Source organism: Lissotriton helveticus, chromosome 2_1 (assembly GCF_964261635.1).
Source record: "Lissotriton helveticus chromosome 2_1, aLisHel1.1, whole genome shotgun sequence".
Lineage (NCBI taxonomy): Eukaryota > Metazoa > Chordata > Amphibia > Caudata > Salamandridae > Lissotriton > Lissotriton helveticus.
The window spans coordinates 548,034,569-548,051,351 of record NC_136059.1 but is presented as its reverse complement, the minus strand read 5'-3'; the positions used below and the strand labels follow the sequence as shown (position 1 = coordinate 548,051,351).

The following is a 16,783-nucleotide window of genomic DNA, read 5'->3' as shown; positions in this document are numbered from 1 at the left end:
GGTGCGATTTGTCCTGAGTCGAAAACAATATTGCATGCACTGACATAACCGGGACCTCCAATACACGGGCCTTAGCTAATTTGCAATCCAGGGTCTCCTGCATCGCTCGTTTTATGGGATTATTGGCCGCCATTAGTCCGGGTAGTGTGGATGTTGTTACTTCCGCAGTGGCATTGAATTGAACAAAAGCTATGTCGCTATGTCCCAGTCCAAAAGCCACGGCATCCAATTTGTGCTCCAAGACTTGGGCTTTCCAGTTCAGAGAAAGATGAAGACCCTCGATCGCCGCCATTATAGCCCCAAGCGTAGGTTCAACCCTGGTCAGCACTAGGTGGCCCCCCTCGATAGGGAAATTCTGGTCCGGTCTCGAAGATCCGTTAGATAGGATATGTCGTCCCAGGTCATCCGCTCGAATTTTCCCAGACCTCTCGGAGGATCGGGTCTGATTCGCACGAAGGTCGATATTGAGCGCCATTTCGTTCACGGTCCACCCCTGAGCCCTCGGGATAGATCAGTAGAATTAGAAGCAAAGACACACGTTCCAACCCCTCTGCATACAAGGATATTGATGAGCTGTCTTCAGAATATGCCCGGAACCATCGCAGTTTAGACGGCACCAAGCCGTTTTATTCCGCTCGCATCCGCAGTGTCATTGAGTTGCCCCATTTCGGCGCTAATCCATACGGATATTTGATGTTAAGATCGGACAAAATATGCTTCCATTCCGGTGGACCGGCTCCTCCCGAACTCTTATGGCCGATGTTGTTCAACTAGAAGCCGGCTGAACTCCTACTCGAGTCCCCGGCTTCAATGCTGATGTAGGCCGCAAACTTCAAGGCGACGTTTATCCGTTCTCAAAGCAGGTGGAACTTCCGGGGTCACTCGGTGTAGCGTTATTTCGTTTCATCTACCCGGGAGAGTTGCGTAGGCACAGGATAACTGGCAGGATCTTGTAGCAGGATGAGGAGGTCTGCGGAGCCGGGAGCCTAAGCGGCCATCTTGGTCGCCAGCTTGGCTCCTCCTCCAGTTGATTTATTTTTATGATTCCATTTATTTTTAATATATATATATTTTAACTGTTTGAGTGCGAATAGTAATTTTTGTGTCTCCGCTATCCAACACTATCCCTACTGTTGCACTCACTGGAGTGGGAATAGTTAATTTTACCTCTCTACTATCTAACAGTTTCTGTAAGGTTGCACTCACTTGAGTTGGAATAGTAATTTTTACACCTCCGCTATCCAACACTTTCCCTACTGTTGCACCCATTGGAGTGGGAATAGTAATTTTAACCTCTTTGCTATCCAACACTTTCCATACAGTTACACTACCTGGAGCGGGAATAGTACATTTAACCCCTCCGCTATCCATTACTTATCCTACTGTTGCACTCAGTGGAGTGGGAATAATAATTTTTACCCCTCTGCTAGCCAACACTTTCTCTTCTGTTGCACTCTTGAGTGGGAATAGTAATGTTTGCCCCTCCGCTATATAACACTTTCCCTACTGTTGCTCTCACTGGAGTGGGAACAGAAATATTTACCCCTCCGCTATCCAACACTTTCCCTACTGTTGCACTTACTGAAGTTGGAATAGTAAATTTAATTCCTTCGCTATCCAACTTACCCTACTGTTGCACTCACTGGAGTGGGAATAGTTATTTTTACCCCTTTGCTATCCAACACTTTCCCTACTGTTGCATTGATTGTTTTGTGTAATCTAATTTTAAATATTTTTTAATACTTCAATGTTTTAATTGGTTGTAGATTTTTGTATTTTTATATTTTAAATCATTAATATATTGTTATTTTTTATATTATTTTAAACTTTAAAAAAATGTAAAATAATAGTTTATTAATTGTTTTAAAGTAAATATATATGTATAAATGATTATGTTTGTCTATTTTTTATTGAGTTTATTTGTTATATTTTATTAAAATGTATATTACATTTATTTTGTTAAAATTATATTTGATATATATTTTATATTTAAATAAAAGTAGATATTTTATACAGCTATATGTTTTACATCAATATTTTTTAGTCAATTGTTTTGTACTTACCGGTTTGAGTTTAGGATTAGATATTGTTTTGTCTCTATTTTTTACTCAATATTTTTAACATCAATGTTTTTTACATCGTTGCTGTGTCAGGGAACCGGTGCCAAATATACTTCCTCACTGCCTGTCTTTCAGCTGCTTGACGCGAGTCGGGTTTTTTACATGTTGTCTGATCTATGTCCAAGTCAGCCTCACTGAAAGACAGAAAGGTAACAGATGCTTGTTCGCTGGCATCCGAACAAGAACTTATTGGAGTACTGAAGTTGCAACTTCAAGATCTCTGCAGCATTCCGGACTGCTACAGCAAAGTAGATAAATACCTCAGAAGAAGGCACCTATGTTTCTTGAAACTTCCAAAACTAACAATATTGAATATTTTACGGAGAACCATATCAGAGGTAAGGGAAGTGAATTTTTTGCTTCTGAATCCTGATCTTCATTAAGAACAGGATATACTAATTAAGCCATCAAACGTTCAGGAGTGAGAATCTATTTTAGCCTTTTGTTCTCAGACAGTTGACATTTTACTTGTCACCAACTATCCAGTTGGAGAAACTTGCAGGTAAGAATTTGGGAGACACGATGTACAAGCCATCACTGATGGAGCCGAGGAGGGGGCAAAACACAGGCGGAATGCAGGAGCAGCCAGTCTGGACAGTGTGGAGCTCTGTCACTTCAGTCATGACGGGTGAAGCAGCAGCTCCAGAAGGTATGTCAGATTTTTAAGCATCGTGGAAGGTAAGGCCTCCAATTGTGCCATATTCAAAAAAGAAAAAGGAGAAACTCACCTCAGGATGTGGAGACAGTCAAAGTATGGTCTTGCATTGCATCAACACCCAAAGGTCAAAGGGCTTGCAGGAAGCACGTGGGTCAGTCCCAGGCTAGGCCCCAGACATGTCCAATAGTGCTTTCATGCAGAGCACTTTGCAAGCCACAGTTATTTGGTTAGAAAACGTAAACAAACAAGTTGTGCATGGAAATAGTGAATTGACAGAACTTGCATCATGCCTTTATGCAGCTATTGTGTAACTCATGGTAGTGAATCCAGTCACTACAGAGCTGGTGGCACCTGGCACTGGTATGGTAAACTGCAGTAAAATGTCAAGATCCAGCCTGATACCTGGGGTACTCTTAAGACAAGAAATCTACACTAAGAAGCTTTAGTTAGAAACACAGAAAAACAGCGACCCTCCTGCTGTACTCTTACGGCATTTCAGAAAGTGGTTCAAAGCTAGCCTTGCATATCGCATACACATAACTGAAGCTGTGTATATGCTGAAGCAAAAATGATTACCAGTTGCACAACACACAAAGCTTTGACTCAATGTCATCACCCCCAAGAGAGGACGCAAGAGTAAAAGCTTCCTGATAATTGTATGAAAACACTTCAATACTTGAGTTGTACACTATACAAATATTTACGAATTCTCGCTGGGTGACCCATTCAACCAGCAAAATATGCTTATCACTACAACTTGCAGAGTGGGAGCAGTGATCAGAGGGCCTATTCTTACATGCCATCTTTCATTCTCTCTCACCACTCCACTATAACTCTTCATATTGGTTTCATAGGTGATACTGCCAGTCAACAAAACAGGATAGTGTGGATCAATGAAAAAATACAAATTATTGAAAAATGTTAACTGATCTGTCATCATCAATACATAATGCCTTAAATAAGGTTTATTTCACTGTGAGGATGTTTTAAGAATTAGGAAATCTTTACAAATGGAGCAAGGCACATTAATGTATTTTGCCGTCTGTGATTCTAAGAGACCCAAATCAGCAAAGAAAGAGAATATGTACATTTTCTGTAGGTACTATCATCGTGCCTCATAAAACTACAAGGCAAGTTTAAGAGGAGGTCGCTTTTTAAATATTAACTTGCATTTTATCTGCACTTTAAGGCAGGCTCAGCCAGTTCCTGAACCAGACCAAATGGAAATGATGAAGCAAGCATGGAAATGCTGCACAATCATGTCTATTTAGTACCACTCACTACAGCTTCACGCACGTTACTGAAGTAGAGATGAGCTTTAATTCGATTACCACATTGTAATCATGCTCTTAAACATAGCTACCATCAGTCCCTCCTGTTAGCACCTCTCATTTCAAACAGCAACAAACAGTGTCAACTAAGTTACACTATCCCTTGTGTGACATTTTGATTAATGGTAATATACTTGTTCTACATTTAAATCTCAGGAGCTTCCAGAAAGATTTCTATTTACTGAAGCACTTGCAACATTCCCAGATAAATATACTGTGTTAATGTCAAAGATTATCTGCTTACCTACTGGAGTAAATCTATGCATCTTCATACCAGATGGTAGCTTGCTCTCTCCTATGTGAATGTTTTCTATTTTCTGTTCAGTGTTGTTCTTCAGCGTAACTTGCACAGACAACATTTGAGGTCCAAAAATACAAGGATGTCTTGGAAAGTGATATTTGGCTGACAAACCTTTGCCACTCATTCTATGTAGAAGTTCATGAGTCGTCATAGGCACAAACACTGGATTACTAACCTGATAGGGAGGAATAAAAAGACACCATTAAGCACCCATGGAAAAAATGTTGTTAAATCATGAAACAGTTCATGGTATACTTTATATTTTCAAAGACAAATAAAAACATTTATCAAATTTCTGCCACTGGCAGGTGTACATAGTCTTAGTAGGAATCACATCAGACTTCTGAATGCTGTGAACTGCCACCACTCAATCTCCATGCAAGAAGGCGTAGAGTTGTCCGGTTTGAATGAAGGACTCTCCCCTGTTGCTGCAAAAGAAGATCCTCCGAAGGGGCAGCCTGATCGGGGGATCGATGCTCAGTTGGAGAAGCTCGGGATATCAGTCTCTCCATTCCCAGTCCAAAGCCAGAAGAATAACTTGGGCCCGGTCGCTCCTGATCTTCTCAAGCATTCTTGACAGGAGTGGTATTGGCGGAAAGGCGCACAGGAGTCCTGAGCTCCACTCTAGACGGAAAGCATCGCTGAGTGAGTGCCATCTTGGAAACTCTTGCATGCAAAACTGCTGACCTTGTGCGTTCTCGATGGAGGCGAACGGGTCTAACCAAGGATCCCCCCACTTCTGAAAGAGACTTTGCGCCTCCTCTGGATGGAGTGGTCATACGTGATCTGCTGGGCATCGACGGATGAGTTTGTCTGCCCTTGAGTTCAGGGAACCTGCCAGGTGTTGAACTACCAGGGATATGCCAGGCTAATCCAGCCATGTCCAGCAGCAGGGCCTCTTGACAAAGGGTCCACTACCCCACCACACCTTGTTTGTTGGAGTACCACATGTCAATGATGTTATCCGTGAACACCTGAAGCAGCTTTCCCTTAACGCAGCAGCTTTTCCTTGATGGAAGGAAGAAAAGCTTTCAATGCCAAGCAAATCGCTCGGAGCTCCAACAAGATGATGTGGAGGCCGGATTCCTCCGGAGAACAGAGTCCTAGGATCTCCACCTCTGCCAGATGACTGTCCCATCCCAGGAGTGATGTATCTCTCACTACTATGTGGTCTTGTTGCAGAAGGAAGAGGGGTCTGCCTCTGACACAATCGCGGTTGGTCAGTCACCACTGTAGATCTTGAGCAGTTCCCTCCGAAATCTGGACCATGTCCAAGAGATTCCCCTGATGCTTCGCCCACTGGAACCTCGGGTCATACTGCAGAGCCTGGATATGACATCTGGGATGTGTCACTAGCAAAATGCAGGAGAGTCAGTCTCGCCGAAACCCAGGATAGAGGCTGAAACATCTGTATCATAGCCTGAATCCTGCACTCGCTGCTCGGGAGTATAAGCCCAAACCTGCACGGTGTCCAGAACACCTAGGATGACGTAGAGCGTTTGAGAGGGAGTCAGTGTGACTTTAGCACATTGATAGTGAACCGCAACGAAAGCAGGAGATTTTCCGTGGTCTGGGGGTGGGAAAGGACAGTCTGGGTTGGGCTCGCCTTCAACAGCCAGTTTTGAGATAGGTGAAGACTGGCACCTCTGATCTGCGCAGATGAGCTGCGACCACCATCATCCACTAGGTAAACACCTGAGGGACGCAGGTAAGGCCAAATGGGAGCACTGTGAACCGAACGTAGTCGTGGCCTACCATGAACAGCAGGTAGCGCCGATGGGGAGGCAGGACAGGAATGTGAAAATAGGCATCCTGCAATTCCAATGCTACCGTCCAGTCTCTGGGGTCCAGGGCAGACAAGATCTGAGCCAAAGTGAGCATTTTGAACTTTTCCTTTTTTAGGAAGTACTTGAGAGCTCGCAGATCTTGAATTGGACGGAGGCCCTTGTTTTTTCTCAGGACCAGGAAGTAGTGGGAATAGCAACCGCAGCCTACTTACGGCACCAGAACGCTCTCTATTGCTCCCTTGGCCAAGAGAGTCCTGACTTGCTCCTGAAGCAAGTTCAGGATGTCCTTCGTCAGCTAGTTTTAAGTCGCAGGCATGGAGGGAGGGATAGTTTTGAAGGGGAGGGAGCACCCCCTTCGGACTATCTGAAGGACTCACTTTGCCGATGTGATGTTTTGCCAATGGTGGATGCGATGGCTGATCCTGCCAATAACCGGCACTAACTACTAACATGATCTTGAAGGACCGGACTAGGCAGGTTTAGAGGCTGCAGGGGGAGGAGTGGACGGACTGGAACTCTAGCCGCCACACCCTCGGGGTCGAAAGGATCCACATACGGCCGCACAAAGGTTGCTGAACTTGCAATGTCTTGTGGCAGGGATATGGCTGGTGCAGCTGAAAGCCCCTTCCATGAAAGGGGCGAAAAGCAGACAGGGGTCGTAGCCGGCAAGTCCTTAAAGTACTCCCGGGCCATGTCTGCCTGGTCTCCGAAGAGACGGGTGCCATCAAAGGGCATTTCCATAAGGGACGCCTGGGTATCCCCAGAAAAGCCAGAAGTTCTAAGCCAGGCTTGGTGTCGAATAGCCACAGTCGATTATTTTGCACTGCCCAGCAAGGCGGTGGTGTCAAAGCCCACGACGAATGGTGAACTTTGTTGCACCTCTCCCATCTGATTACGTTTGGGAGAGAATGGCCCGGACCTCCTCTGCATTAAATAAAGGTTTATAGCTAGTTTAGATCAAACAATTGACAGAACCTATTCTGAGTCTCTCTGTAGCAAGTAACCACTAATACACAAAAATATATATATACACTAATAAGTCTGATAAAATATATTTCATTTTATTGTTCAATGCAACTTGTTATTGTTTTATATTCTCGTATTTTCATTGTTTTAATTTGAAAAGAGTTTGTTCATCTCACATTACACATGTAATAAAATTCACATAAACAAATTGTTTCCATAGGTAAATACGATAGACGTAGAATTGATGGAGGCAATGCGGTAGATGTGGACAACGCGCGTTTCGGCACTGCTGCCTCCTCCGCAACCTGTGGCAGCACTTGTGCAACTGTGTCCCACAAGGAGTGGGCATAATGGCTCAAAAGGCATGCAGTGTTTACTGACCGCAAGGCTGGTGGAAGAAAAAACAATAATTTTGCTGCAACTATCCAGCCTCTTGAATTCATTGTCCGGGGGTGCGGAAGGGAATGTGCATTGTGAGGTAGAGCCCTGGACCACCAAGCTCTCTGGGATACAGTTGTTGGTGAGGAATTTTGGGTTGGCTGGTGCATGGCGATGGTGGTGGGCAACTGTCCTTTTTACAAGAGTCCCTGTGCTGGATTTGGACCAGGTTCCCCGAAGAACATCAGCCAAGGCCTTGTTGAAAGACAGGAGGGGTTCCGAGGAGGAGACACTCGGCTGTAGGACCTCTGTCATGATGTTCGCCTTGACTTCCAGTGTAGGGAGCTGAAGGTCTAGAACCTCAGCTGCCCTTCTTACCACCATAGCATATGAAGCTCCCTCCTACATAGTCACGGTAGGGGGATAAAGCCTTCGCAGCCGAGGTCTGGAAGTTGGAGCACGAGTTTGAGTCATGGTCACGCTCCAGGCACCAGAGACAAATTAAGTGTGGATCAGTCACAGATATGGCATGATGGCAGGTGCTGGGCAGTTTGAATCCAGAAGTCTTCTTTGACATTGAGGAAAAAAACCTACACACCAAAAAATCATCAACAAAACATCAAACAAAATCCCTGTCAAAAAGAGGGTACCTTTCTTCACAGATCTGTGCAAGCTGGCGCAGAAACAAAATAAGTGACGTCTACAGAATCATTAGAAGTGAATTATGTGAATATGAACTTGTAATCATACTGTTTATAAACTGTCACTGTGTGCTGGCAAATATACGATGTCTTACAATTACTTTGTATGCTGTGCAGTTTAAAAAAAAGGTAATAAAAAAAAAAATATATATATATTTTTTAAACGACGCCATCTACCAGCGCACAAGGGTATTGCTCAAGCAAAAGTCTTCCGGATTCAGCTTGGGATATTCTAAGGTTAGGAATGAGCCACTAGATGTCTCTATTAGAAACACAAGAATGGAAGGGTCACTTAACCTGAACGAGCTGGCCGGTAGGGACAGCTTTATCCCCTTGCACGCTGATGACGAGCTGGGCTCGTCATGAGGTAGCCTCCTGCTACGCTGATGACGAGCCCAGCTCGTCACGTAACTTGCGGTTTCGCAAAAGTCAGCGTACGAGCGGAATTCCGCCCGCACGCATGCGGTTAACTAGAAGCTTTTACTTTCTCCTGGACGAATTTTCTTCTAATAAGGGAAACGAAAAGCATCTGCCTGGAGACAAGCAGGCACATGAAACAGGAGCTGGAAGTTAAGGGTGTCGGGTACAGTCTAGTCAAGTTCTCTAATAAGGCATACAGAAGTTCGTGGAAGATACAGAAACTTTACCACCTGTGGCCTCCATCTACAATCCTTCAACTTCACCAAACTTATATCAAAACTAGGAGACTTTTGAAAATAAAACTATGAGTATAAACTTTGGATCCTTGTCACAGCTAAGCATGAGTACCTTTCAACGTGGAAAATGGCCCAACTCCCTATTAGATGCTCAGCACACTAAATCTAGCATTTCTGTTCCCCAGCTTGCCTTCAAACATATTGCAGAGATGATTCTGTGCCAAGGAACAAAATCAAGCACATCAAATTGGTAACTCACCCTATGGTGGGGTGAATTCAAACATATTGCAGAGCTGATTCTGTGCCAAGAATGAACAAAATCAAGCACATCAAATTGGTAACTCACCCTATAGTGGGGTGAATCTACACTCTTACCCCTTTTCACTATCATTTTTCATCTAAAAGATCCCAAATGTATCTTTAGCAAAAGGTGGTGTATCCTTAGGTGTGGCACATGGTCAAGAAAATCTTTTCGTTAAGACCGCAACTTTTGATGAAATTGTTCTTGGAACTGTGACCTATCATCATTTTCCAATCACTATCTGAAAGTTTAGTTGAGGTAGAATCTCTCCAACTACAGAGCTAACATGAGAGCTGGCATTCAATTAACACACTCCAATAGAATCCATAAGACTATTTTAAGAATCATAAAAGCACCTGTAGTGGTTAGGCATAATGACCGTGTCAGTTGTTGATGGGGGCAGGTCGCTTTGCTTGTATGACTGATTGTTCCACACTGTGGACTACAGCATTTTATCGGTTGGTTGAAGCTGGTGTGGTTCCCCCTGCCTCAATGACTTGGTCTAAAGGTTTTTAAAAAGCTATGTAAAAAGGATAGTGATTGAAAGATTTTACTATTTTTCCACCAATATTTCTTTTGGGACAACTTATGGTCCTTTCTATCTTTCACCTGCTTATCACCTTGTTTGGCTGGGTTGCTATTATTAAAAAGACACCCAAATAAATCTTTGTTGCAGCATATGAATAGCGTCAGTACAATACTCTCTTAGAATGCTTATTCCATGTACGAAAGTGGCTGAATGCCTAATATATTCGGCCAGGTTAAATGTTTTTAGGTCTCGCCTATCCCATTCCGCAAGGAATGGATAGTCGAGAATTATAGCAGGCAAAATAAGTTCTCAAACCATCGGGCGGATTTCAAACAGTTCATGTGAACACAAGCACGCGCATTTCCCCACATCAAAGCCATCAGCCTCCCTCCCACAGGCTTCCCCAGCGGGCGCAGTGCGCACTGGCCTCAATTCTCCTCCCCCGTAATTGCTTTCACTTTCACGGCCACTTCAAAGGGATCCTTTCCCGGACACTTTTTTTTCTTTCGGCGATGTTCTTGTTTAGACGTGTGCCCTGTTGAGGGCGCCTTCCACTCCTTAGCTCTGCATTACTGTTTTCACTTTCATGGCCGCCAGGCCGTGTCTCGCATTTCTCCTCTCACCAGTAACATTGTTTTCAAATATGTTACACATGCCGTGCAGCGCTTTGTTTACTACTTTGTTTATTGCATGTGAGGTAAGCTCTAAATCTTTGATACAAAAGCAGCATGTTTTTGTCCGTTACAACTTTGTCTGCAATCTGCTTGCTTTTATATTTATTTGGCTTCTTTGAACACATCGCAAAGTTAATTTTTTATAGGAGTGCCTTTCCCGAACTTTTTGTTGCTTTTGCTTGCCCACATCGCATAGTTTGATTTTGAGTTTACTGAATACGTTTAGCTATTATCTGTGCGTCTTCTATACTATGCAAAGCTTAGCCAGTGCTCACTACACTCTGACTGGCAGCACCAGGACATGCAGAATAGTGAAAGAGAGAGATAGGCTAATGTGCGGAGCGGCCGACTGCAGGACTTGTTAAAACGAACTGTGAGCTGTGTGTTGTTTTATCCAGAATGCCTCCTCTCCCCCTCTGCGCAAATGTCTTCCTCTTTCATTCTTTCCTTGCTCTCCCCCGCCCCCCTTTGCGCTATCCCTGCTTAATTTGTGACTGGAAAGTGCCGGGACTTGTAATTTAACATCATTTCTATTGCGCAAACTCGACTCCAAGGTATCAGAGTGCTTTGCATGAGCACAAGTTGCATTACAGAAGGACACAGTATATATATTTTTTAAGGCACGGGCAGATTTGCAGAGAATCACAGGCTCGAACCTGGTTCCCCAGCTTCAAACTCGGCTGCTCTGATTGTTAAGCCACATCCTCTTGGGCATGAAACCCCTGAACACGCAGCGGCGAGCACCCTGTTATCCTGGACACACTTCACACAGATACCACATGAAAGCGGCCGCAAAAGTGAATGCATTTTGTTTTTCGCATCGTTGAGGAGTACATGTTTGGGACCCGGACTATCTATATGGTGCATTGAAGCCTATCAAAATATTATATTAGGAGTGGTAACCAGTGCGACTCCTCTCCAATCTGGCAGCCATGATTATATAATGTTGCAGTGAAAAGGTCGCAGCCCTTGCATTTTTAATCACGAGTGACAACTGACCAATGACTCCTTTTTAAAACGAACTGTGAGCTGTGTGTTGTTTTATCCAGAATGCCTCCTCTCCCCCGCCCCCCTCTGCGCAAATGTCTTCCTCTTTCATTCTTTCCTCACACACCCTCACAACCTCACACCCTCACAACCCTCTCACCCTCACTCACCCTCACTCACCCTCACCCCCTCACACTCCCACACACCCTCACCCACCACATCACTCAGGAACACCACCACATCACTCAGGAACACCACCACATCACTCAGGGGCACCACCACATCACTCAGGGGCACCACCACATCACTCGGGGACACCACCACATTACTCGGGGACACCACCACATCACTCAGGAACAACACCACATCACTCAGGAACACCATCATATCACTCAGGGACACCATCATATCACTCAGGGACACCATCATATCACTCAGGGACCCCACCACATCACTCAGGGGTACCACTCAGGGGCACCACCCCAGCACTCAGGGACACCACCACATCACTCAGGGGCAACACCACATCACTCAGGGTCACCACCACATCACTCGGGGACACCACCAAGTAATTCGGGGACACCACCACATCACTCGGGGATACCTCCACATCACTCAAGAATACCACCACATCGGGGGCGTGGCTAGCCAACAGCCAAGATGGCCGCACTCTGAGAGAGCTCTGTGACTAAAGAGCCTTCCTCTCCAAATCCGTCTACTTATCCGTAATTTTTGCAGTTGCCACCCGGCATAAGTAGAAGCGTCTAGCTGTCCTACACACTCGACAGTCATCCGCATCTCCCGGCGGACTTCCCCGGGGGAGCTACACCGTGTGGAACGCCGCGGCCTGAATTGGCGCCTGAGGCAGGGGACTCGAGTGCGGAAAGAGCCCGACGTGGCGCCGGCGTTGCTGCGACCGTCATATCCCGCAAGTGAGCGGCTCCCGGAGAACAACGAACAGAGGTGTCTGTCGCCTAAATCCCCGGAAGGGCACTCCGCCCAGGCTGAGTTCTCCTTCACACGCGCTCCGGAGAGCGCCGTACGGACCGCCGTGGCCTGATCTGGCACCTGAGACCCGGGACTCGAGTGTGGGACGAACCAAGCACCATCCTGGTCCGGCAGCGGTCTTCATCTCCCACAAGTAAGCGGCGCCCGAGGACAAGCCTAATTTCTAGCTGGACACTCTACCCGGGCTCAGCCCCCACACACACGAGCTCTGAAGCAGGCCAAGGGAACACTTGCAGGTACCGGCGCGACCCCAGCGGGTGCGTGAGAGCGTACCGGAGGGGGGACATAACGTACAGCACCAACCGGACTAAGACAGACCGGAGATCCTCTCGACCCTTGTCTAGAACCCCTGCTGACCTCGCATGGCTCAACCTTTGTCCAGAGGCCCTGCCAAGCACCGGGAATTACCTACCACTCTAAGAATATAAGTGACAGCATAACGCATTCTGCGACCGTTCCACGCAGTGCTTCCAACCACAGGAGGGATATAGGCCGGCTAGGGGTGTGTGGTAGAACTGGAAGGAATACACCCCCGAACAACGCACATCCCGCGATGAGTGGTAGGGGAACGAGAGGCCAGCAGGCCTCGAAACTAGAAAAATACGCCTACCATAAGGACCCACCAGACACTGGGAGGGGAGACCCTACCCGGACACCGCCCCCACCCACGGGGGACGCAAATGCCACGGAGAAAGTCACCCTTTTTGACGTAATGGCGGCCCTGAAGACAATGCAATCCTCAATGGGCACGATCTCAACGGAGGTCTCCTTGATCAGGGCCGACTTTGCAAAAATGTCGGACCGTATGGTGGAGGTGGAAAAAACGACTACTGACCTCGTGGGGGACACCTCTGACCTACAACGTAGAGTCCAGAAACTAGAGGCCGACAACCTCCTGCTAATAACGAAGCTGGACGATCAGGAAGGCCGCTCGAGGCGCAACAATATACGCCTGATTGGCGTACCGGAATCCGAACGCGGCCCTGCCCTAGACCTCTACGTGGAAGACCTAATCTACAAACAACTGCAACCCAAAGGTCTCTCAAACTATTTCTCGGTGGAACGGGCCCGCCGCGTACCCGGAGGACAGCCAAAACCCGGGGCCCCGCCCCGCCCCGCCCAATACTAGCCCGCATTTTCAACTTTAGGGACCGGGACGCCATTTTACAAGCAGCTCGCACTCGCCCACCGCTCAAGATCAGTAACTCGGAAATCCACTTCTATCCCGACTACACTGCAGCAGTAGCCCAACAGCGACGGAGCTTCACGGAGGTTAAGAAAGAACTACGTGCTCGGGAACTCAAGTACTCGATGATTTTTCCAGCGAAATTGCGTGTGGAATCTGAAGGGAAAACATGTTTTTTTGATTCGCCGCAGGAGACCCAGGACTGGCTGGAAGGATGGAGACCGGCAGGAGGGCCCAGGAATTGCGACATGCGCAGGAACCACGAGGACAGAAGCTCCCAACTAACAGAAGTGGCGGAATGAGTACAATACGACACAGTATGGAAACTGGTATCGCTACCCATCCCTTTGGAGCTACGTCATTCGCCCGCTCCACTTTATGTAAGTTACGATCTACAGGGCCCGCAGGGACGAGCTGACTCGGCTAGCCACAAACCAAGGCTGGCCAACTATGGTGGGACTCTGGTCACGCAAGAAAGGATCCATGCAGGTAGGACTTTTGGCTACGGCTGACACTGCATGTTCGCTCTAGGAGGGGAGGGCTCGACAATGGACACAGCAGTCTTACCCCCACAGACAATTTTCCTCAGTTGGGACTACAAGCACTCTGCTCAGTTGGGGAGGTGGAAGGTTTATTGTCCGCCGGGCAGGGAGGCAGGGTGGGGGGTTTGGGATTTATAGGTTTTGAGTTTACTTAGTTTTAGTTTCTTGTTCCTAACTTGGTTAGCTTTTCCTCTACACACACCACATACGCACTGGCTCTGCGCCACACACTCAGGCACTCAGACCGGACTGGGGCAACCGCGGTCAACGCAACGTGACATAGGCTATGACAACAGACCACGACAAGCCTCGAAAGGCACTCTAGGCTCGGACACGTACCACACCCCTCTCCGAGGGTTTAACCAGAAGGCATTCATACACTTGCTTCCCGGACACTATGGCTGACCATGACCCTTCGGCACTCGACCCCCAATCACAACCTCTGATATCCCCCCCATTGACAGTCATTTCTTGGAATGTAAACGGGCTGGGACACAAAATTAAACGGGGACTTGTCCTCCAATACTTAAAGAGAAAAGCGCCCACCTTGGCATTGCTGCAAGAAACGCACCTAGTAGGGACAACATGCAAGGCGCTTAATCAATGGGGCTTCAAGATGATCGCCCACGCAGAGTTCTCTTCGGGCTCCCATGGGGTGGGTATTCTCATCCAAAAAAGCACGCCGTTACTGGTCAAACATACCTGGGCTGATGACAGGGGGCGATTTGCGGCGATCAGTTGTCAGTGGGAGGGCAAGCCTTACAATATAATATCTGTCTACATCCCCCCAGCATTACACCAAGAGACTCTCCAGGACCTGGGCAAGCTAATGCTTGAACTCCCAGAGGGAGAACTGATAGTTGGAGGCGACTTCAACGCAGTATTGGACACAACTCTAGATCGACAGCCTCCTCGGGATACTACTAGGTCGAACCACGTATTTAAAGACTTCCTAGAAGCACTGGGGATGGTGGACATGTGAAGACTTAAACATCCCCACGAACGTCAATACACATTTCATTCGGGAGCCCATAATAGTCTCTCCAGAATAGACTACATGTTGACACTAGCGGTCCCCCCTGAAAAGATAACAGCCATTGAACACCTCCCCCGAGGGATATCTGATCATTCCCCGATACAACTCACCTACACAGCACAGCCCACTAGGCGACAAAGGATATTCCCGATATATCCTGGATATCTCAAGAATAGACCAATTTTAAAGACACTGACGGCCTCCACCATACAGTACTTTGATGAAAACTTGCACTCTGTAGACTCACCCTCAATCCTCTGGGAGGCGTACAAGGCTGTGATTAGAGGACATGCCATCTCTGCTATCACTAAGCACAAAAGAGAACAAAGGGCGGACATCGAGGCACTAGAAACAGTAGTCCAGACGGCAGAGCTGACCCATGCATCAGATAACTCTGAGGACACGGCACACACCCTGGCGCTGGCAACTCGGGAATACCGGGCATATGCAGAGGACATGACCAAAGCGAGACTGACACATTACATAGGGTCTACGAACTGGGGGACAAGACGGGGAAAATGTTGGCCTGGCTAGTACGAAAGGACAGGGCAAATAGATGGATCGCGAATTTGAAACTTCCGGATGACACACACACAACTTCTCCCACACGCATAGTAGAAGAACTGGCAACCTACTACGAGACCGTATACACTGCATGCTCTGGGGTGACGGAGGAGGACAGCCTGGTGTTTCTCCGAGACATACCCTTGACTACACTGTCCCTAGAGGACGCACAAACACTGGAGGATGACCTAACAGGGGAGGAATTAGGGAAGGCACTGGCATCTTTACACACTGGAAAGGCCATGGGACCAAATGGGTTACCTGTTGAACTCTATAAAACACTGGCACAGCAGCTCATTCCATACATGCTCCCTATGTATAATGATTGTCTAGAGAATGGTACACTCACGGCTGACCAAAGACTGGCAACTATTGTTTCAGTGCATAAACCTGGCAAACCACCTGACCTCCCGTCCTCTTATAGACCTATCTCCCTAATTAACATAGATGCAAAAATACTAGCAAAGCTCCTAGCCCTCCGACTGCAACCACACCTCACAACTCTAATCCACCCGGACCAATCGGGGTTTATGCCCGGTAGGAATACATCTCTTAACCTACGTCGCATTCATGGAGTCATGCATCGCATCCCCATAATTAAGGAGGATGCAGCAATTCTCTCCCTAGATGCGACCATGGCATTTGACCTTATAGAATGGCCCTTCCTCTTCGCAGTGCTTAAAACAATGGGGTTTGGCCCAAATTTCTGTGGCTGGATTAAACTCCTTTACACTTCACCCCTTGCACAAGTGGTTGCAAATGGCCATACCTCACGTACAATCACACTAGGGCGCGGAACGAGGCAGGGATGTCCCCTGTCCCCGCTTCTATTTGCACTCATCTTGGAGCCCTTAGCGGTGAAAATCCGTCCTGCCCCTCAAATCAGGGGAACGGGTTGGGAGGACCGCATCTCTCTCTATGCGGATGACGTGTTGGTATATATGATGTCCCCTACCGTATCCCTGGCAGCTCTGATGGACATACTCAATGACTACAGACATGTATCTGGATATACCATTAATTGGGCGAAATCACTCCTATATGTCCTATTGGGTCAG

The 16,783-nt window shown here is 47.0% G+C and overlaps 1 protein-coding gene across 2 annotated transcripts in view; it reads right to left on the bottom strand.

Moving 5' to 3' along the window:
* The window catches only part of AP3B1 (adaptor related protein complex 3 subunit beta 1), a 1,831,130-nt gene that overhangs the window by 337,070 nt on the left and 1,477,277 nt on the right, over positions 1-16,783 (bottom strand). For both annotated transcript variants that reach the window (XM_078675217.1, XM_078675216.1), the window contains exon 23: positions 4,354-4,585. In XM_078675217.1, coding sequence (XP_078531343.1) covers positions 4,354-4,585 — 232 coding nt within the window. The remainder of the gene's footprint in view (positions 1-4,353; positions 4,586-16,783) is intronic.